At 42.0% G+C, this 23,705-nt stretch overlaps 2 protein-coding genes across 3 annotated transcripts; one reads left to right on the top strand and one right to left on the bottom strand.

The window, feature by feature from the left end:
* Positions 1-3,623: 3,623 nt before the first annotated feature.
* On the top strand, positions 3,624-6,253 carry tubb2b (tubulin, beta 2b). The gene is made up of 4 exons (XM_030417382.1): positions 3,624-3,776; positions 4,645-4,753; positions 4,839-4,949; positions 5,041-6,253. Exons 1-4 carry the CDS (start codon positions 3,645-3,647, stop codon positions 6,099-6,101), a joined length of 1,413 nt encoding a protein of 470 aa, XP_030273242.1. The 5' UTR covers positions 3,624-3,644; the 3' UTR covers positions 6,102-6,253.
* A 397-nt stretch (positions 6,254-6,650) lies between these two features.
* Positions 6,651-8,931, bottom strand: bcl2l16 (BCL2 like 16). Of its 2 annotated transcripts, none has more exons than XM_030417383.1 (3): positions 8,773-8,931; positions 8,106-8,684; positions 6,651-6,993 (listed from the first exon to the last, which is right to left on the bottom strand). In XM_030417383.1, the coding sequence occupies exons 2-3, from the start codon at positions 8,586-8,588 to the stop codon at positions 6,865-6,867; spliced, it is 612 nt and encodes a 203-aa protein (XP_030273243.1). In that variant the 5' UTR covers positions 8,589-8,684; positions 8,773-8,931; the 3' UTR covers positions 6,651-6,864. The 2 variants fall into 2 exon arrangements, with proteins under 2 accessions (XP_030273243.1, XP_030273244.1); XM_030417384.1 differs by having other exon boundaries at positions 8,777-8,890.
* Between the last annotated feature and the right edge of the window lie 14,774 nt (positions 8,932-23,705).

Raw genomic sequence — 23,705 nt, 5'->3', positions numbered from 1 at the left:
GCTGAGTCAGGGCAAGCAGCACTGGTTCAACAGGGCTTCACAGAGATTGCGTGGTATTCTGTAAGCACACTGTGGGAACTGCTTCATCATGATGGGTTACTGTGCTAATAAAAAGCCATACCAGCAAAATCTCCTCCCAGTTTGCTAAAAGGTTTTTCATGCATTAAGCTCCAGCTGACCTGCTCAAGCTGACACCACAAACCACTCAATCCACATGCTCCATCTGCCCAAAGAAAGAGATCAATGAATAATTGATTTGTTATAGCACAAAGGCAACAGACTGAGAAGGAACAAAATTAAGATCAAAGAGGATATCTACAAAGCCCTGAGACTGTCTGTGACATTATTACTGGAATATGTTTACATTTTAGGGCCGAGTTATCTAGTCAGTGTTTGTGGAGCTGTTTCCATGAGTGAATGGTCTAAGTTCCCCCTGCAGAGCTCAACCTAGCCAAAAATGTTTTGACAAGCAACCAACCAAAAACTCCTAATTATGCTGAAGATTGTTGAATTCCTTTCATTTCACTTGAATTTAATTAGAATAAAATGTAGTCTTAACAAGACAAAGATCATATGCAAGCAATAATGTCAATCAATGGTTAAATTGCATTTTTGGTAATGTAGGCTCCAGGTTGTGAAGAGGAAAAAGAATGTGTGGAATACAAAAATGTGATATCTCTGATTCTGCTAAATTTCATAATTTGTAAGATGTCTTTTCAAAACATTGTGCCTACATTACCCACAATGAAACTAAGCCACTTGAGTGACATCACTGGAGGATATTTATCAGATAACATGCAGCTTCCTCTGGAGCCACAAAAGGCTTTATACCACTTTTTTCACATAAGCAGTAGTACGGCCCAACACCTGTAAACATTCTTTAATGTGTAAAATTGGTGGAGTTATGCTTTAATTAAGCAGCAAACACTGAGTTCAGCTTAAGCTGCCAGAAATATCATGAACCAAACTGGACCAACTATAATGCACTAGATGAAGCAATTAGGAATTGATAGTACGATTCACTCTGAGGGAACATAAATATGTGTACCAAATGTCACTGCAATCCATCCAAGCAACTATCGAGATATTTCAACTCTTGTGCCATTATAAACACCCCAAATATTATACCCAGGACTGATCACTGTGTCCTCTATGCTACAACAGTAAAGCTTCACATTGTGAGAACTGAATGGGGCAGATCTTGACAATATTGTTGTTGATACAAAGACAAATTTGATACACCAAAATGTCTCATTGCCACAACAATGTTATTTTAGACAAACGTTTACTCCCTCCTTTGGGAAACACTTGAGGGCCAAGTTCACAAAGAAATGGTTTTAATAGCTCTGCACAGATCTCTGACCTCAACACCATCAGGATGAACTGAAATACAGAATATTGACAGCATAAGAATTGGCCATGGTTTTGGATTGAAATGTTGTCAGTTTTATGAATAATATTCAGGTGCACATATTGCATTTGGTCATGACTCAATCAGTGGACATATTGATTAAAATACATGGAAATGTTATCCTCTGACATTGCTATGAAATGAGCAGAGCTCAGATAACTTAGAAAGGCCCAAATTAAAGGCTTCAGCATTTGAAGCAGAATAAATTTAAACCATGACAGTTGTTAAAAACATCCAACAGTAGTGATCAATATTCAGTGTACTGGACAGAAGCTACATTTTTAGAGTCTCTGGTCATAAGATAGTCTAGGCCACTTTCTAACATTATTTGGTGGATGCTCCCTTTCAATCCAGCTTCGATAGCACTTGTTTAAGGCTGTCAAGGCCAAAAGCAACTCTGCCCCTCTCTTACTACATCACAAGGAAATAATTTAGCGTATATCTTAAAATAAAGTTAACATGTTTTGCCACATTTGTGAAATGCGGCTGATGTGCATACTAACAATGACCTTCACATACAATTAAATTGCATTGTCAAATAGATTTTACAATATCGATGCCAGGATGTCATAGAAACATTTATATTAAATGTATGTGAAACTTAGTCACTAACATAAAAGGTTCATACTGGGCATAGCTCTACAGTAAAGGCTCATTGGTCATTTGCTTGTATCCTGACTCATCGTCTCTGTGATATAGCTCTCTCATGAAGCAAAGAGAGGAGTCTTTGTGTCAGATGACAGTGCACACACAGTAGAAACAATGTGCATGACCTATATACTGTATGATATGACAGGTGATGTTGCTGTAATTACACACAGGTCCAGGTTGAGTGAATATGAATTCATGATAACGCTATCTAGATTTAACGAGTTACATTCAATGAATTTCTATGCATACACTCACAGAAAGCCTTTAGTAGTCTGCACAACAACTAATCTACATACAAATGCATGGTATGCATATATACCATAAAGGCTGGGTCGCTCCATGGAAAGCTTAAGCCCTGTACTAATGCACAAAAGTCCACAACACCCACTGGAAAACCGTATTGTCATGGCGACAGGCAGCCACCTGGGAGTGATGTGCCCCCCTCTTCAGACAAGGCTGTGGCAACTGTATGCATGAGTGCTGGCGTCACAGCCACATTCCTGCTAGCATTCAGATTAACTATTAATAAGCCCATCTGCCCTCATTCCAAAACTCTGTCTTACAGGATACAATTCAGTACAATTATTTCATTCAAGCCAGCATACAGACTAGAGGAGTACACAAGATGTGAGGTTTGGTGTTAGGCCCATCCTGTGTACAAGAATGTCTTGGATTCTCCATCAGTTTATTATATCTGACTTTACTGCAACACTACTTCACCATAACATATGATCAATGCCATTATGTGTTACTGTAAGGGCACTGCTGGGATATATTAGCCTTGATGATAATTACAGGCCTACTGTTCACTATGTTCATACCTAAGATCAAAATGTTCCTCGGGATGACTTTTGTTTTTATTTACTCAAATGTAATCCCACACAAACCTTTGTTCACTGACACTTTATGAATATGCTTTTGCTTAATGGTTTCAATCGAGCACCATGAAGGCTAAAATGCAGCTTTTCATTTCAGACAATCTACATCAGCTCATTACCACAAACTGCACCAGAGAAAGGGGATGTGATCGCAAAATGTAGCTGCGTGTTATGTTGTGTTAGCTGAGGTGAAAAGCTATAGACCAAGGCACATGACTGAAAATCCCTGTTGTAACCACCGCTCTCATGTTCAGCCCTGCGACAGTGTCCGCCACAGAGGCTTTAGCCAAACTGGACCATTGTATTCTATTAGTCAGCCACGTGGGCTGTGGCTAACTAACCGTTGACTGGGGTCGCTGTCTCATAACTGATCGAATCAAAATGTTTTCCTTCGATCGACGAAATGAAATGTTTCACTGTCTCAAACAGGCGCTTACATGCGGCTGTGAAATACAGAATGAAATCTGTTGTGTCGCATTTCTATTCCGCCATCATGGGGGAAGTAGGCCAACGTCTACAGATTACACGGTAGTCACACGTTTGAGATGAATGTGACTGACAAACGAACTGGACCAATAGCGGATGAGAACGTGAACATTTGATTGGTTTAATGTTTTGTCTGTAAAGTATTCTTGGGAAAATGAACCAATAGACGTTCGAGCAGAGACGTGAAGGGCGGGTCCATCTAAAGTATAAAGGCGAGCATGAGCCACTGGAGCGCGCATACAGAACAGCAAAGTCAGTCATCGAAAGGTCTACCCTACCTCCAGCGAAAGAAAATGAGGGAAATTGTGCATCTTCAAGCCGGGCAGTGCGGAAACCAGATTGGTGCCAAGGTTAGTAAATTGATGTATTAGCCTTTTGAGTATTATATCGAGTCATTTTAGCCAGTAACACCGTGTTCTATTGTCTTGGAGCCGGCGCTTTGTGCCGGTGCGCGTCCCAGAAACCACACCCTATGAATATCAATGTGTCCTACTTGTGAAGTTTGTCCTTTAATGTTTAATCCAAACACATATACTGCTTGGTTCCTGTTAATACGTCGAAGTATAGACGAATTTAAATACATTCTCACATTTTGGCGTGTTATGATTTCTTTTGATATAATGCCATTTATCTGTTGTAGCATACATCTTTGAACCGCCAGCATAAATATCACTTAAAATGTTACAAACGGGGTTCCTGTAAGCGAACTAAAGTCATATCACCATTGTCCGTCAGCAGGCCACCTTTACTGCAATGCGAACAAAAGGAAGTGTTTGTCGTCTGAATAGTGCTCCTACGGAAATACTAACATCATTACTGTGATGTTTGTACGAAATTATTTTTGTGGTAGAAGCATAATTTTATATTCTAAGGTGAAAGTGAACGGTTTTTGTAACGTTTCCCATTCAATGAGGCCTACTGAGGAGCGGGGTTCAGCTGCGCCGGATTTTGCCTGAAGAAGGCGGTGTTGGCGGTTAGTGACGTAACTAGGAATTTTCAAATTCATAGCTGCTGAGTCGCAGCCAATAGGGGGTCAGGGCGCGCGCGCGCGGAAGGGAGCATGGCGGGAAGTTGTGTTAAAACAATTCGATAATAGGCGTTGATTAGATCTGACATTTATATGCCAATAAAACGATAATTGGAACACTGCACATTAGTGGATGCAGTGTTTAGATTTGTTTAAGGGTACACAGGGTTTACATATTCATCTTTTTACAGTTTTGGGAGGTGATCAGTGATGAGCACGGCATTGACCCAACTGGCACATACCATGGTGACAGTGACCTGCAGCTGGACAGGATCAATGTCTACTACAATGAAGCCTCGGGTAAGTCTAGTGCATTCCTGATTTTATTTGCACACTCTGACTACTTTTTTTCCTTTTCTCTAACATCTCTTCTGCCTTTTTATAGGTGGTAAATATGTCCCCCGTGCAGTGCTGGTTGATCTGGAGCCAGGCACCATGGACTCTGTGAGGTCTGGACCTTTTGGCCAGGTCTTCAGACCAGACAACTTTGTATTTGGTAATTTTGTGCAAATTTAACAAAATGTTCAGCTGCTACTCATTATGTACCACGAGTCCTGTGAAACTTAATCTTGATTCTTGTCTTCCAGGCCAGAGTGGTGCTGGCAACAACTGGGCAAAGGGTCACTACACTGAGGGTGCAGAGCTGGTGGACTCTGTCCTGGATGTGGTGAGGAAGGAGGCGGAGAGCTGCGACTGCCTGCAGGGTTTCCAGCTCACACACTCTCTGGGTGGTGGTACAGGCTCTGGTATGGGCACCCTGCTCATTAGTAAGATCCGTGAAGAGTACCCCGACCGAATCATGAACACATTCAGCGTGGTGCCTTCCCCAAAAGTATCCGACACAGTAGTTGAGCCCTACAACGCCACACTATCCGTTCACCAACTTGTAGAAAACACAGATGAGACCTACTGTATCGACAATGAGGCCCTGTACGATATCTGTTTCCGCACGCTCAAGCTCACAACCCCTTCATACGGTGACCTCAACCACCTCGTGTCTGCTACCATGAGCGGTGTCACTACCTGCCTCAGGTTCCCCGGACAGCTCAATGCTGACCTGCGCAAGCTGGCTGTAAACATGGTGCCATTCCCCCGTCTGCACTTCTTCATGCCAGGCTTTGCTCCACTCACAAGCAGAGGCAGCCAGCAGTACAGATCGCTCACTGTGCCAGAGCTCACCCAGCAGATGTTTGATGCAAAGAACATGATGGCCGCCTGTGATCCACGACACGGCCGCTACCTGACAGTGGCTGCAATCTTCCGTGGTCGCATGTCCATGAAGGAGGTGGATGAGCAGATGCTGAACGTGCAGAACAAAAACAGCAGCTACTTTGTTGAATGGATCCCCAACAACGTGAAGACCGCTGTCTGCGACATTCCTCCCCGTGGCCTCAAGATGGCTGCCACCTTCATTGGTAACAGCACAGCCATCCAGGAGCTGTTCAAGCGCATCTCCGAGCAGTTCACAGCCATGTTCAGGCGTAAAGCTTTCCTCCACTGGTACACCGGTGAGGGCATGGATGAGATGGAGTTCACCGAGGCAGAGAGCAACATGAACGACCTGGTGTCTGAGTACCAGCAGTACCAGGATGCCACTGCTGAGGAGGAGGGAGAATTTGAGGAGGAGGGTGAGGAGGAGCTGGCATAAATGCCATTTCTACAAATCTCTGCTGTTCAATCTCTGCCGTGACATGTAACGTTCCAAGTCTTTCCAGTTTTCAGTGTTCTGTCTGCTGTTCATGTTAAATTCTTCTGCATATTTGAAGTCTGCCTTCATGTTAATAAAAGTTCTTCTGCATATTTGGTGTCTTGGATTTTCATTCTGAGATTAGTTATTTGCATAGTAATGGAAGTAAGATTTGAGTTGATGCACTCACTGTACATAAAGTGTTGCTGCATGTCTGGTGTTTTGCTAGAAATGAGCAATCATTTAAAACCTTGTGGTGCCATTACATAATTTGTAAGAATGCCGTTAAAGCAAACCAGAAATGCATGTCAAGGTGCTAGTGGTGTGTAATCCAAACTACATTTATGAAGCAGTTGAACCAGAGATCAGTGCAGATTAATTTACAATACCAGATCAAAGTCCATTAACTACTGCACGCACACACAGCTTTGTTCACAAGTTACACCAGAGCATGACTGTTCACATGCTTGCATCACATGACATTTTTTAACATTGTTCATGGCCAGAATATCTGATGTGAATTTCTTTAATGAAAGGGTGTGTACAGAATGAAAATTATAAAATGGTGTTGAAAGTTCTCAGTCATCCAGGTCATGGTAAGTCTAAGTGCTGTATTGTAGGCAACTGCACTACTTAAATACTATAGATTACCTCTAACAATGTCCCAATATGGTAGCTTACTCTCTGGGAGTTTGTCATTGCGGTCACCAGGTGGCAGAGTTGGCTAAGCAATTCTTTTCCACAAGAAGTAGGTGAGGATGCTTATAGTCAATGCCAACAGTGTCCAACGGCACACTTTCTTCACTTGACCCTCCAAGCCCTGCTTCTCTCCAAAGCGTGACACAAAACCACTCTGTCAAAAACAAATAAGGACATTTCAATTCCAAATGAAATTATATGCAATAGTACAATGCTTGGAGTCATATGTATAATTTGAAAAATTCGTTTGAAAATGTGTCATTAAAGTACAATAGAAACTGAAATGATGGGAGCCTTAATGCTCCAGTGTCATATTCTGTTTCAGAAATGTTTTATTGTTAAGCTTTAATGCACATTACTTATTAAACATGTTTTAGCCAAAATATCACAAACTTTCTGACAGCAAAATGTGTAACTAATACAAGTATTATGGAGTAATGTGAAGCCTGTGATGTGCACTGGTAGCTTGTGCTTGATGTGTGCAGAAGTGGAAGGAACAGAGCGGTCAACGGGGTACCATATTTTGACCCCCTTGCAAGTTAATCCAGCTCTGGCAACAATGTCCAAATGTATGGGGATCAGACTATAACATAAGTGGAATTATTTCTGTGTAACACTGAGCTTCAAAAACTCCAGGCAGTAGACAGCAGAACTAGTGTTTAACTCAGGAGTAACCAACACGGTGCCCGCGGGCACCAGGCAGCCCCCAGGTACCACATGAGTCGCCCTCAGGCCTCTTCTAAAAATGAAAATGGAATATTGATATTGTCTGTTTCCCACCTTGTTAAGTCATTGTTGATAATTATTGTGAGAAATCATTAATGTGATCAGTGTCTTCACGAGTATCATTAATAATCATATATAACTAAAGGCAAACTGAGCAAATTAGTTTTTTTCAGAAGAGTGTATAAAACTGGTAGCCCTTCATATGGCTCAGTACCCATGAAGTGGCTCTCAGTTTCAAAAAGGTTGGTGACCCCTGGTTTAACTCCACTAATATTATATCTTAGTGTAAATCTACCAATGACAGTACTGCACAGCCTGTGAGAACAAAGTACTAATGTGACATCACTTCTCTGCTTGGGCACACAGAAAACACATTTAAACAGTCTGTGTTAAAACAAGGCCATATGAGGTTAGCAAATGTTGGGATTTTACCTGGTTCTGATGAGGGCTGAGTTATGAGGTAGTCGCTTAAAAATCTGTCATGTATACTGTTATTGGGGTTGTTTTATCTTCTGTGTAGAGGTACATATTGACACTTACCCATCCTCCCTTGTTTCGTATCTCAGGGCAGATGACCCTCTCCACATAGGCCCCCACACACTCCTTCAGCTGTGGTAGGACCACCAACATGCCTCTCTCATGGCAATGAAGTGCCATCTGGCCAGCCAGCACATACACCGACAGCACTGCGCTCCACGCCAGGTCTCTGTGCTGCCCCCTGGGGATGGGGGGAAAGAAGTGCTCATCCAGGATGCTCATGAGCATGGTGCAGGCTGTGTTCTCCTTCACATCCTGGAAGACGCGAGGCCAACGCCTGAAGAAAATGGGGAAGCGAGTGAGGAGCTCGTCTCCAGCGTGGCGCAGGGCTGCAGTGCAGGCTGTAGGGGCTGGGCCCATGGTGCCATCGGCCCCCCCTGTGGTTACATAGTCTATGTAGTCATGGGCCATCAGAAAAGCCTCTCTCACCAGCGGGTCAGGACTGTTCAGGCCCAGTCTGGCCTCTGACACCTCAGACTGGCACATGGTGGCTTCTAATTGCTCCTTCGCTAATCAGCAAGTTGTATACTCAGTGGGCCACAGGTGACAACTTCATCGCCAAGCAGCATAGGTGTGGGGATGCTGTTAATAGAACATTTTAAGAAATTGCAGTTTAGAGAAGATGAGAATAAATATGCATACTGCAGGAAATAAAGTGTTTGTAACTTACCTACTCTTCCATAAGAAACACAAATGGTATCAAGGCACACGACACAACAATAAAAACAGAAATCGACAGCACGTAAAAGAGGGTTGGGGTCCAGAGGACTGTGTCTGTACAATAAGTTGCAGTAAGACTGGGTCACCCAGTCCCCTTGCTGGCTAATTATAGAGCCCTTGTCAGAAACTGACACTGATCTCCCTGCATGCCAAATCATGGCCGTCCTAACATAGCACCATTCCAACACTAGAGGCAGGGTGAGTCAAAGAGCAGAGGCCAGACTTTTAGCTTTACAAGAGCTAAAGGAATCTACGTATTGATGGCTTTCAGTTTTCTGTGAGTTATTAACATCATACAAAATGGTTTTGTGCAAAGGAAATGCACATGAATATGATTTGGTCACTTCTGTTTAATTTAATTCACTGTGTTTGTATTTTGAGCATTCAGCTGATACAACATCTGTAGTCTTATCTTGCTTTGTTATGTTGAAGAATGATGTTGCTGATGCTGATGAGCTCATTATAAAATGGAAATGGTGAATGGAACTTCATTTGCGATGCGCAGCATACATCTAAAAACTTCAACAGAAAGTGTTTGAGTGGTAAGTGGTTCAGCTGGAAACTGTTACAGTGAGGTAACTGCACACATTGCTACTGATGTGAGCAACATGTCTGCCCTAACACTTGTTAAAAGGGAGCATTCTGTAGTTTTGTTGGAGAAATGTTAATGAGCAGAGAAAGATCTTCATTGGCTGATTTCTTTCTGCCTAAACAAACTGAATAATCAAACTCTCTTTGTTTTCATGACTGAATAAACTGAATAAAGAAATGGACTTTAAGGGAAAACACAATTTATACTGTTTTGCTTTGTATGTGGGCAGACCCTGCCACCTTTTTAACTTCAAACAGTATCCTGGGACCTTCATTTCCTCTGAGAACTACTTGTTTATTCATTTATAAAATTAAATTCATATTTCTGGGTTTAAATATTTAAATTCTTACTTTAAATTTCCTACATAGTGTCCCTTTAAAGGGTCGTGTTCATTGTGAACGTTATGTGAAACTCGCTTTTTTTATTCGTCAAAAGTGTCAGACATCATACAATTATAGAAAATATAAGATGTTAAGACACTACATACATAGAAATTATTTAGATAATATAGAAATTAAAGGAAGCCAGTTAGGGACATAATGTGAAACTGTAGCCTAAGGGAGCTATACACTCTTTATACACAGCTCATGCATGGATGCTAAATAATATAAACAGTAATGGGTTTATACATTGTATTGCAGGTGGATGGATTATACCAGATTACACATGTGTACTTTCACTGGTTCTGGACCTAAATGGCCTGCTGAAGGAAGAAACTCCTCCTCATTCTCTGCTCTGGCCTTCAGACAGTGGTTACTTCTCCCTCTGTTGCTTTACGTTATAGACAGACAGATATCTCAAAACAAGGACAAATGACCAGACTGTGTGCATGGAGAAACACCCCCAAAAAGGAGCCTATGTTGTTTTACTTATTTGAGTGAAGTGAGCCTTTAAAAGTGCAGCATGACTTGTATTTCACCACATGGGAGCAGTAATGTATCACTAGAGACACACTACCGCTCATTAACCATTGTGTGTGTGTGTGTGTGTGTGTGTGAACTTATACTCATAACCACTTGTTAACAACGAACTTCAAAACAAAAGCTGTTTCAGCACTTAGTCATACGTGCAGGCCAATTAACATTTCCCACATGTTCATCAGTGATTTCACCTCTCTATGTACTTAATATATATGGAAATGCAAACATGGAGAAGTGTTTTAATTAAATTCTAGAAAATGTATTTAAATTGTGGGTAATGGCTGCGCAATCTCTCCCATGGACTAACACTCAGGCATGCATGGCTAAATCTACATTGTCCTTTAAGTGTTTCCTCTCCTTTTATGAAATGGCTTTATGTGTCACATGGGGATCAATCAAACGCTCTGCGTATGGCATTTATGTACGTTGTTAATATACTGATTTATAGCAGAGCGAAGACATGATCAAGTGGTACCATTAGCAGCTCTGTGTTCTCTGGCCATCTGGCGCAGCATATATTGTAAATGTGCATGGGAGGGAAGATAAGGCTAACCATCCAGAAAGAACCCCAACCAACCCCCTGCACACACACACACACACACACATGCACACACACACATGCACACGCTCTCTGTCTCCCTCTCTCTCACACACACACACACACACACACACACACACACACACACATGCACACGCTCTCTGTCTCCCTCTCTATCTCACACACACACACACACACACACACACACTACTTCAGATGTACTATGAGAGTGAGTGTGTAAAATGGCTACCTGGTTGTTCATCATTGCTGAACCAGGGAACAGGGGAAGTGACATGGGTGATAGAGGCTCCTATCAGGCCTATGTGGCAACATCTGCAAGCATGGGAAACTTCCTGTCTCCTGTAGAGAGGTTTCTCATGTGTAGACAGTTGCTTTGGAACGGAAGGTGCACGATTGACAGGAAACATGCTGTAACTCACTGTAGCCACTTGACTCCAGGGACCTTTTTGTCTTGCATTATACTAGCACCTCTGTGAGGCCGTGGTCAAACGCAAAATGTCAGCTTGCTGATGTTTGGTAGGTACAATGTCTACCTACAGACTGTTTCAAATAATCGGGCATAGCCTCAGAATCTGAATAGTAAAGCAAATGAGGAAGTGCGCTCTGCATTCTCTCTGAGAGTCAGCGAGGGGTACTGCACTGGATGCTAAAGGAAGTCTGACTGTGTTGTAGTCTATGCTGCACAGTCACCAGGATAAAATGTTGGCAGTTATCATTTCAGAACACCACTCAGACTAGGCGGTTTGTATTTGTCATAGGCCTACATATCATATTGACATGAATTGGTGCAGGATCCCCGCACTCAAAGGGCAGTGTGAATGGGGCTTCTCTTCCTTGTTTTTTGTGTCTAAGCCTAACCAGGTAAAGTAACCAAATAAAGAAATGTAAGGTTTCAACATATCTGTTTTTTGCAGTAATGCACACCGCCAACATTTATTCTGGTGTTCGCGTTGGTTTGATGAGAAAATGACCTCACTTCATTTTATTTTTTTACATCACTAGTTTCTCCTAATGAGTTCATGGTCCCAGTTACTACTTTCAGTTTTTCTTTAATACAGTATGGTAGTTATATAGTGAATTATGGTCCCATCAGGCCCTGTACACACAGGGGTATTTCTTAAAACAAAGCTTTTTTATGCGTTTTGGCCTTCCGTACACATGTAAACAACGTTTCAGGTCACTGAAAATGGAGCTTCTGGAAAACTCCTGCCAGGGTGAAGATATTCAGAAAGTTTACATGGCAACCTTTCGATCAGGATAGAGGTGGGATTGCAGTTCCTCTAGTTCTCAGTCAGATCCAGCCCTTGCTCCTCTCCAGCTCCACCCCCTTTGTCCAAGTATGGTCACTTCTGGCTCCAAAAATACAAGATGGCTACAGCCGAAATGCCAAACTCACAGCTTCAGAACAGTAGTCCACAAACCAGTGGATGACGTCTAGGTGGCTAGGTCTACTTCTTTTATACAGTCACTGTGTCCGAAATCACTTCACTCATTCACACCCTCCCTGCTCATAGGGAGTTCAAATAAATGGATACCTCCATAGGACACTGTTCCGGTCAGCACAGTGCATGGCACTTAGGTAGTGTCCATCAGTTGCACACTATTTTTCATGATGCATTGTGGGATACTTTGGGTCATCTGTATGGGGTATAATAAATCTCACTTTACATTCAGACAGCACAACAAAATGTCACATTTACTGTATAGTCCACGTTATAGGGGGCAGTGAGTGATTTTGGACACAGCCCATGGGTATACCCATGTCCACTATCTTAGTTTTACATGTTAGCATGCTAACATTGGCTGACGGGCACTAATCAAAATGGCTGATACCAATACATTAGTTTTGCCATTTTATACTCATTAACCAATATATTGGGAAAATTTGAAATTTGATGTTGGTGTTAGCTTAGAGGTACATGAGTGAGTACACCAAATTTTATGGCAGCCCCTCTAAAAGTTGTGAAGACATTTAACTTAAAATCACACATTTTTACCTCATGGTGGTGCTAGAGGGACATTCACATGTAGGAACCAAGAATATGTGCACTACACCAACTAACAGACATTGCTGCCCCTCAAGCCACGCTGCTAGGGTGGCAAAAACTTGCTTAGGAGTCACAGGCCCAACAACATGGCCAGATTAATCTACTGGATGGAGCCACTGGCCCCCACCCTGGCATCTTAATTACTTCTACAGATCAGCCTAACAACCAGACAAGCAGCTCCAGAGCATTATCTGTAATAATGATTTATTAATTCTCATTCTTTTGGAAGCAATAATGCCCACAGTCAGTTTCAGGCTTCTCAAACATTAATATATGCTGGTTTTCTTTGTGTTCTAGTAAACTCATTATCTTTGAGTTCTCGAATGTTGTGTCGTCTGAAATGCTGTTTGCAAATGCTAACTTGGACTTTGTGTAATTTAGATGGGCACTCCCACAATGTTTTTTTTTTAACATTATCCTAAATGATTCATTGATTAATAAAGAAAATAACCGGCAGATTGATAAATTAAATAAAACCAGCAGGTGCCTAGCTGGGCTTCACTTTATTTTCAGCTTTTAATCCTTACCTATTGTTATACATTTTTTTGTCTTATTGGTGAATTGAAATTTAGAAACTAAATTGATTTGTGTATTATCAACAATAATTGAAAAGCATAGCTGTAACCTTGGGTCAGGGGATAATAGTTTTTTCCCAACAAAGGAGGAGATGAGAAGGGCCAGATCGGCTGTATGGTGGATGCTATAATCACGGTTCACACCCTCCTCCTTCTTACACACAATGGTTCCATTTCTGTCATTTTCATCCCTGCTGAGGTGTTTTTGTCAGCACATATCTGCTCCAGGACGTCATGTACAAAGTATCTTCTATAATTTAATCCAAAACATTACAAAGCTACCCTCTCTGCTAATAGAGGAACACAATGCAAATTGCAGAGGAGTTTTTAACTGAAGGCGACAGTGATCAGTGAGACGAGGTGTGACACAGAACAAATTTAACCACTTTAGCAGAAACAGTGTGGACTTGCTCTGCTGAATGGAACAATGCAGTGTGTGCGCTGGTGTGTGTATGTGTGTGTTTGCCTGTTATCTTCAAGCAGCATAAGAGTATCTCTTGTTCTCAGGAAGTGGCTTATCAACATCTACACAGAAGTTGAAATGCACTTTGAAGTTCCTACCCACTGCAAAAAAAAAGAAGGCTCCAGCACAAGCTGCAAGGTGACAGAGAAAGGTTGAACAAGGCAGACGGATGAAAACAGACCTCCTCCTGCTCCTCCCCACCAACCCGCAGTCAAACAATTGCGATCTCCACGCCTCTTTGTTCAGGACTCCCATCAGCCTCGCAGCGGGGGGTGTGGTCAGAAAGAGGAGGAAATTGCTGTGAATTTGTGGGTAATTGAAAACTCCTATATCCCCCTGTGTCTCCATCTCTACCTGCTTTAAAAACCTCCACACCCCTGCTTCCTCCCTGGCGCCCACCTTCTATACCAATACACTCCTAATGGCAGCCCTTCCCCATCCTGTCTTCCATCTCCCACTGGACTGAATTGATGCAAACGATTGCGCGTCCATTTGCTGTCTAGAGGAGAGGTGACCCACTTGTGTGGTTTGCTCGCTGTCTCCTGCCCCACCTTCTCCCAATTGCAGGTATTGATGCCCTGCCATTGTTTCCCCCCTGCCCAGGGGGTGGAGTGGTTTGTAGGAAAATTGGGGGACCCCTCAGGTGTTTGATGGCTTTTATCGATTCGCACCAGACTTTCCAGCTCCCATTTACCCTCTGCTATGCTCTACAAGCTTTTTAGATCCTGGCTGTATCTGCTGCTATTGTTAAGTGGCATTATTCTGTTCTACCAATGCACAAGCACATGTTTTTTCTCATGTGTGAATGATCAATGGAGACAAGAGGAAATGTTGTGGTGTTTCTGCATCAAATTAAAGCTGCTCTCATTTCAAATCTGTCGTTATTTGCAGTTTTTGCTATGATAAGTTTGAAACAACCTCCCTTTTCCCTTTAGCACCATTTTTCAGGATAATGAACATCCATCCAGCAGGTGATGGCCTCTTAGAATTGGTGCAAAAGGTGCAAAAAGTAATATTTCAATTGTTTTTGCATTGAAGGCCTGGTGAACTATTGCACTGTGTTGTAAATACAAGAGGAAATGTGAGCAGAGACACGTCATCAATTTGAATCGTCCATCTGAGCTATTGTGCGTGGTGTTGAGATATGCAGACCAGCTTTAGATTTAGCCATGCACTTACACTTTTTCTTTTACTACATTCAAAAGTAGTGTTGTACAGTGTCATGCACCATCTCATGCCATGGTCTGATTGGTTAATTTGGGGATGTGAAGCAGCTTGTGGTTGGGGTGATTGGGGTCTTCTTCCTTTCCCGCTGCATGTAGGGGTCCTCCATGGTCCTGGTCTGCGCTGTACTGTTTTCACCACTTTCTCTGTTGAGGAGGTATTGCCCTTCCTTACTACTTGGATTTCTGACTTGCAGCTCCTTTATGCTTTTCCACAGGGAATCAAACTTTCCAACTTTCTGCCATATCTGAAACACAAATGAACATGAGCAGCAATAGCCACACAGCTAAAGACACAAAAGCGTGCCACTTACAGAAACTCCCACTTCAAAAATCCAAGAAAGAAAACGTTGGAGTACCAGACACACTGATTGATCTCTGGGACGCGTCTAGCAAAACTGCAGTAATGAGCGCTTAGCACCAAACATGGAGAAAAAGGGGAAAAGGGAAATAACAAGGAACTTGCAGATTACGACTTTAACAGTCTATTGAGATGTAGAACAATCAGCAGCAGCGTGATCCAATTGGAGCGTACAGAAATAGAGCTTTAGAGGCTGTTGTGTTCATTGTTGTGAAGGAGAAGCGAGGTGAGAATTGACTCTCCGGTGCAATATAGCAGGCACTCCATGCCAATAACCACCTCTTCATCGGCACCCCTTTGACACCAGCATTCACCCACAGAAATATATATCACTCTCAAAAGCATGCCACTTGCTCTTCAAATATTTAATTTCCAACTTGAGGTGTACCTCTTGTTTATATAACAAAAGCCTCCTCTCAATTAGAGCACCTGGGGGTGGGAGGAAGCGAGGGTGCATATCTGTACTAGAATATGCAACGTTCGCATACTGTTTATGTAGACAAAAAGACGGAGGAGTTGTCGGACAAAACACACCACTGTGGTATATCTTTTATTCAATGCTTGTAGAAATGCATCCAAATGATTTAGCAGATTGTAAGGGAGCCAGATCTGAGACAACATTAGCTGGACTGAAAAGATAATATTCTTATAAGTAGCTTATGATATATACAACTGTAAAGCACATTTCTTAGTTAGGTTTTTATGTTCTGAATCTTGTCATACACATATATGAAAGCTCACATGGACATATGAGACACCAAAAATTCCACTGCAGTAGTAAACATTACAATACAAAATAGAATAGCACTCAATCATCAATCAAGCCTAATGGAATTGTAATCTCTGTTGTGTTGTGGAAGAATAGAATACCTTGATAACCTTGATAAAAGAGAAACAATTTAAAAGATGAGCTGAAATTTAAAAAATGCCTTTTTAATGTTGTGACCTATGCTTAAAAATGACCAAATGTCAATTGTGTTTGCATTTTCATATCAAAGTCCAGCCTTGTCTTCTTCTTGTAAAACAGAAATGTCAGCTTAAGCTTAAATCAACCAATTTTAATCAGTATTATCATGCCATCCACCCATCAATCAATCTTATTTCCTATCGTCCATTTGGCAGCTGTCGCTCTCAGATGGTGTTGTGTGCAGCCGTGTTTGGCAAGCCCTCTCATCACATAATAATCAGCTGTGTTCACTGGGAGCTTTGGGTCGGACAGTGTTGGCTACTTTGACATAATTTACATAATTTACATTCAGCATTAACACAATTGGCTATACCAAAAGTTAACAGGGTCTATTCTGGGCCGAGTCCCATAGACCACACGAGTTTCATGGAAATCTGTTCAGTAGTTTTTGTCTGATGGTGCTGACAAACCAATATTTTGTCCTCGACAGAACAACAAGAGACCTGTTGTAGCTGCTGCTGTGATTAGGTGTTATAAACTCTAATATGATGGTGGTTATCTACAGCTGGCAATTACTTTTATTCACCTTAAGCTTACATTTCATTCTAGTGTTGTGTGGGAGAATTTACCCTCTCAACTTATTGCTAATTAAGAAGGTTTTTTGATTTAATCATATATTATAATAATTATTCATTTAAAGTATGCTGCAGTTACATAATCAAACACCAGTGTTTGTTAAGTCACATGAAAAAATAAAAAACACATTTTCTCATTCCTTTATAACTCATTTCCTGTTGAAGAAGTATACATAGACTTTGTGTCTCATACTGACACACAAGGTACCATTTGTTGTTTGTGTGCAACACGCAAAGCCTTCCTGCCTTTCAAACACGTGGTCACATGACACGCCACAGTGGTTAGGTTTACGCACACAACCCCTGATTTCCTGGCTCCTGTGTGTGACCCACAACTCAACCCCGACCTCCATAAACCCTGTCAGGGCGTTGTCACTCTGTATATGACATCATGTAGAGCGGTTGCTCTGATTGTCTCATACTGCCACAAATGGGATTATGTTATAGAAAGTATAAGGCCTACAGCGTCTCATACAGATTCTAAAGAGACATGTAAGACATGTGTTGGTGGTTTGGTGGTTTGGTGGTTTGACACCCTGAGAATCCGGTGCTGGTTGAGTTGGTCAACCACAGATCACAGTGATGACACTCTGATTCTCAGATCCTCATGTTCACATGTTAAAGGTTCCTTGAACAAGAATGCAGAACCCCAAATTGCTCTTGATGGTCAGGACACCCAAAGGTGTATTTCTTTTCAACCTCCAGCCCTATGTGCCAAATGCCAGGCAAGTGTATTTGTAAAGTGCTTTACCTATACAATACAAACAATAACAATAACAAACAAATGATAAAAACAATAATACTAAAAAGAAGATGATAAAAACAATAATAGCAAGCGAGCAGTCTGAAGGACACAGAATATAAACAATACAACTGCAATCAAGGCATACAAAGTAAAAGCAATAATAATTCAAAGAGAAAATTAATGAACAGCAATGGAACGCAGGTGGGTCTTTAGCTTTGAATGAAAGTAGAAGCATAGTCTCCAGCCTATGCTTCTCAGCTGGCAATTTGTGCCACATTTGGGCAGCACTGAAGCTAAAAGCAGCTTCACCATGTTTGGTTTTAACTCTAAGAACAGCCAGTGATCCAGAACCAGCTGACTTGAGAGGTCTGGAGGGGTTAATACTGGGTCAGGAGATCTGGTTAGTATTTTGCCAGACTTGGGGCCTAGTCCGGACTCGAGCCCAGGGCTGCTGCAGCGAGGACAAAACCTCTGCACAAGGGACACCCGCACTACCGACTGAGCTAATGGACGCCCCATATCAGTCATGATCGATAACCTGCAAATTCAGCTGCTGGTGAGACAGCAAGCTGTAATGTAACTTTAATATGATTGGTGATGGTTGTGTGTGGGCACCTGCCCTGGAGTCCATAGATCAAGGGGCCCTGTGAGCTCCATGCTTTCTGTGTCCATGTGTGTATGCTGACGGAAGTGACATTTTGTTTGGGAAATGCACCACTAAAGAAAATATCTTCTTTGTTCCCTGTTCCCTGCTTACATTTAGCACATTCCTCAATAATACAATTCAAATAGCAATTCCTGAGTCAGAGAGTATTCCAATAAAGAAACAGGGGTTTATTAGCAGCAAATTCATCAGGCCTTCAACAGACAGACACCAGTAGAACCCAGATAAATCTTTGGAGTGCTGATAATATAATGATATGATAAACATACTGTAATGTCCATAACAGGCCACACAGTTGGTTACCATTAATATCAACATAAGTTAACTTACTGATCCAGACTTCGAAGTGGATTTAAATCCAGCCCGGAGCATCACAGAGCCCACAGGTTCACCTATTTGATGATACAGCTGCAGCCACTTCACATTATGACAGGTTGTTATAGTTTGTTCTGCTTTGAGGTAATGTATTGTATTAGTATGAGCGCTGGGCAGCAAGCTGTGCAAACAGAGCCGGCAGGATGTGCTGGGATTGATTTGAGGCTAAAGGTGGGGAATCGGTGCCAACAGGTCTGGACCCCACAGAGTGGAACCAGTCAAATTTGTCATTATTTGAGTTTAAACTAAGCAAAGGTTAATGGGGTTTGTGACTTTGGGAATGTAACTTCATTGTTGTTATGTTCGATGGTAAAGGAAGAATTCATTGGTGACATTTTTATTTGTAATTGCAGCATTTTGCCCGTACTGTAGCTGGTTTTAACCCATGACTATATTATTGTTACATTCAGCCTTCCCAGTGTTATAGAGCCATTGATACATGGGAGTTTAATGGCAGGTAAATCCTTTGCATGTCTAAACCAAATAAGTCTATTTCAGCATCTGCAAATATTATCTGTAAGGTTATCACAGTATGTATGCTAAATAAATAATAACAACCATGCTTTTCAGACAACAGTTGTGTAGGGTTGTTCCATGCCCAGTTCCATGAAATAGGTTTAGTTTTAAATTTAGTTCTGAGCTGGGTCAAAAATCAATCGGTAATTATCTCATCCACCAGTCCCATGTATTAGGCAGTTTCATAGTTTTCATAGCATTCCATCGTTCTTACCCCCAACACATCAAATATAGCAGCTTGGTCAGTGACCTTCAGCTTCAAAATAAGATGCTCTACCTACCCCCCTAGCATCAGTTTTGGACATGAATGGCTCTGTGAAGTCAGCAGTAATACATTATATTCTACATTCGGTTAGACTTTCAAAATAAAGTTGCTAAAATGTTAAGAAATATAGTATTATGACTTTTGAACTGTCAATAACATTGTCAAACGATCACAGCTTGGTTATGTTTAGACACCAAAATTGCTTGGTAAGATTTAGGAAAGATCATGCATTGGGTTCAAATAACTGCATTCAGTCTCATGACTTACAGTAACGTAAGTTCCGTAGGTTACTTAACTCAGGTCACGTAAGGTAAGTGATACATCACATCAGTGAGTAATGTCACTGAAGAAACATAACTTAAAACCAAGTCACTCTTGAATCTTGGTCACAAAGAGGACGTGAGCACTTGTCTCCAGAGGTGAAGCTTAGTGACCCATCCAACAACCCCAACAGACTTTCAACCCTCTTTGCTGCTGCACTAGTGAGGCTTAAAAGCATTAAGGCACTGACCAGGTTAATGTGATGTGCTGGGAGTGAGAACAGGCTGTAGAAACAAAGAGGGAGTCATTTTGGATGTGATGAAACCATTTTTTTTTTTTTGTATTACGGCCCAAACTTTATTGTTTTGGTTAATTCCCAGTACTGTTATCAACCATGCTGCTGTGGAATGGCTCTTATATGCCCAACAGCAGACATTGTTAGCAGCTAGCTGTTGAACATAGCGGAGCAATTAGCTAAAGAGACAGCTTCTTCTTTTTTTTTTAATGTATTTTATTCAATAGGGAGGATGTAGTTTAACAAAGTTCCAATACAAAGAATGTAACTGATGTGATTCACAGAGAGTTTATAGCTGTTGCTAATTTTCAATTCTTGCCCTAGCTGGGCTTTTACATGTAAGACATTAAACATACAACTTTATTTATTTATCTATTTATTTATTGGAGGAAACAGAAATCTTACAAAGCTTAAAACCAAACTATCTGCATGGTACTACAACAGGTAAGTGAGGAAATGTAGTCAAATACTGTACTTTGAGGTACTTTTGAGTACAATTCAGAGATAAATATTTTACTCTCTACTCCATTACTTTTATTTGACAACTTTAGTATCTAGTTTGCAGATGCAACTTAATACATAATCAGTATATCAGTCTTTCATTTTAAGTTAACCGTTTCTTTATATCAGAGGATACTTTGGTGCTTTTAATGCAGTAACTATTTAAATGCATGACCTGGCCCATGCTTGTACTTGGGTACAAGATCTGACTACTTTGTGCACTTCTGTATTTATATATTGCTTTTGCTATTCGGGTGATCTGAGTCTTTCATAGTGATCAACAACACTGTCATTCCATCATGTCACTGTGTGGGAAAGTAAAGCCTTCCTGACTACACTCTCATTTTCTCCATCTGACAATTCACTTCAGTATTTCCTTTTCCAAGTCTCAGACATGAATGTTGCACACAACTTCCTAAATGAAGGCCTTAGCCATGGGTTTATTTATAATGTAGTCATTAGGGGAAGGCTTAGGAATAAGCTACCAACCTACAGTTTTTTTATGTGTTGGTGCAGAGAGGTGTAGGTTTCATGTTATGAGCTCATCTTAGGTGGTCTTGGGTGTAAGTGGGGCCGTGGGCTGAGCAGGCAGCTCGGGGAGCTTAGCTGGGAGGGAGCTGCAATCCTGCTGCCCCACCGAACAGCAAATCAAACCAGATGGACTCATTTATGGACAATTAGCAATGTGCTGTGAATGGAGCGCCACTGACTCACCTAGCGTTGTAATTATTACAGCTTTTATCTGGGAACGAGGGAAACCTGGCGGCAACTAAATTGGGGTTTTGATGCATGTTTGACCCCAGATGCATGAGGACATTGGAGACCTGGTCCTGAGAACTGGAGCAGAGGCGGAGCATGATGAACAGCTCTGAGAATGTTGACAATTATCTGTTCTGTGCTGTATGACTGAATCATAGCTCAGATTAGGACAGGGGCTGAAAACTTCACACACTTGGAGCGGATGTGAAAACTTCTAGCTTTAGCACTGAACAGGAAAACACAAAATCTGAACAGACAGAGCAGCTTTTAACTTGCTCCGGGCTTTTCTCATGTGCCGCCCTCACTGCACAGACACGAGTGTCCTGTTACTTAAAGTGGGGATCGAGTCCGATGCAGGAATGTTGCTCTTGCCTTGCCCCTTTTTCATCCCCCCTCTTACTCCCCTCTAATCGTTTCCTCCATCACTTACTTGGCCTTTTCTTGACTCCCTCTGTGATGGTCCACTTCACTTTGCTCATAAACAATGCCCAAAGCCCCTTCCACACCTTCATATTTCTGCCTGCCTACAAGCTGCTAACTGCCTTACTACCTTCAAGTCATATCAGACCTTTTAACAGTAATTAGTTGAGGGACTGCAGCACAGCAAGATATTTCCCTAATTCATCCCCATCTCTGGGAGAAGGAGAAAGGTAAGGTAGAGCTGTGTTGGTAGGAGCCTGCTGAGATAATGACAGCCTCATCATACACATCCAAACAAAGCCAAGACTTGGTGGGAAAAAAAGCATTTTGCTGTCTTTATTGTGTGCAACAATACAAGAGAACTACATGAAAAGGAACTGAAAGGAATAAAAGCAGCTGCCATGCCAGTCCATCTTAAGGGCGAGTGCTGTTCAGATCAATGCAATTACACCTATGAAAAGACTGTGGTTGTTTGAGAGGGTAGTAGCTGCACCCAAACACTGAGAAGGGGTATTCTCTCAGCGAGGAGGGAGTCATATTCGGAGCAGTGGTACGTCCCGAGGGGTATCAGCCACCAATGACAGCTCAGCGTCGTTTGAAAGCCTATCAATGAAAACTCCTACCTCTAATTGTCCCTGCAATGCTTATCAACGCTGCCAATCCCAACTAGAGCGGAAAGACAGAGCAATTTTCCCATTACAGCAGGAGCAGAAAATGGAGGAGAGATGAGGGAGCTCAGTGTCTCCAGAGAGCAGTGCAGATGGCTTCATCTCTACGTTCAAAAACACAGACAGGAGGGATGGGGGGAGAGACGCACGCACACTCACAGCCACTTGTAATGTCCTTGTGCACAGATAAGCATGGAGACGTACACAGGCGGAGACACGATTCATGCACTCTGACAACACGCAATCAATTAGCTTTTAACCTCCTTTCTGCAGCCAGTTTCCTTCAAGGCCACAGTTGCACACAGCATGGCCATGAAGGATTCAATTCAGTGAGCACTGAGATCATAGCTGTTTTAAGCTTGCTGACCTGCCACAGTGGTTAGATAAGCTTGCTTCACCGCTGTCTATCCTGTGCTTTGATCTTCCACAACCGGCACAGAGGCTCCACAGACACTCACGTGTTTACATTTCCTCTCCGAATATGGAGATTTACATTAAACTCAAAGTAGGAGCTACATTTCCTCTTCAGTCCGCAGCCATCGGAGAGCAAGAATGCAGCGCCACTGTGCTCGGCTGGTTATGACAACAAATGGCACTCTGATAACATCGCACTGACCAGGATTCAACCTGAGCTTTACATGCCATCCCAGCACTGATGAGATTACTCTGTTTACCTGCTCTCTTGAAGGAATGTTTATTCAGACACATGCGACTGTGTATACAGTTCACATAGGAGCCCAGGTTAAAAACTGTTGGTCGTGTTTTGTGTGTGCGTGCGTGCGTGCGGAGAAGAGGTTGCCTGTACTAAACTCTCCCTTTATTATCAGTGCAGACATCTTTAAGTGTCTGTTGTCTGGCTCCACGAGGCTTATCAGTTCCTCATTGGCTTACGCAATTACAGAAAACACACACCAAAGTGTGTAGCTACGCATACACCCAAAGCTATGCTTGTGCACACACATACACACACATGCAAAGGAGCATTTAGCAGAACACTTAAATCCAAAATAGATCAACTTAACCTCCTCGAGGCAGCATCATTCTGACAGGTTTAACAGACAGCTGCATACTAAACCTATACACTTGTTTTATTAACAAAATGAACCATATAACTCTATGACTTATCAGCCC

The sequence above is a fragment of the Sparus aurata genome, chromosome 5, assembly GCF_900880675.1.
Source record: "Sparus aurata chromosome 5, fSpaAur1.1, whole genome shotgun sequence".
NCBI classification, from domain to species: domain Eukaryota; kingdom Metazoa; phylum Chordata; class Actinopteri; order Spariformes; family Sparidae; genus Sparus; species Sparus aurata.
Note: the sequence above shows the minus strand (reverse complement) of the source record. Positions and strands in the feature narration are given on the sequence as shown.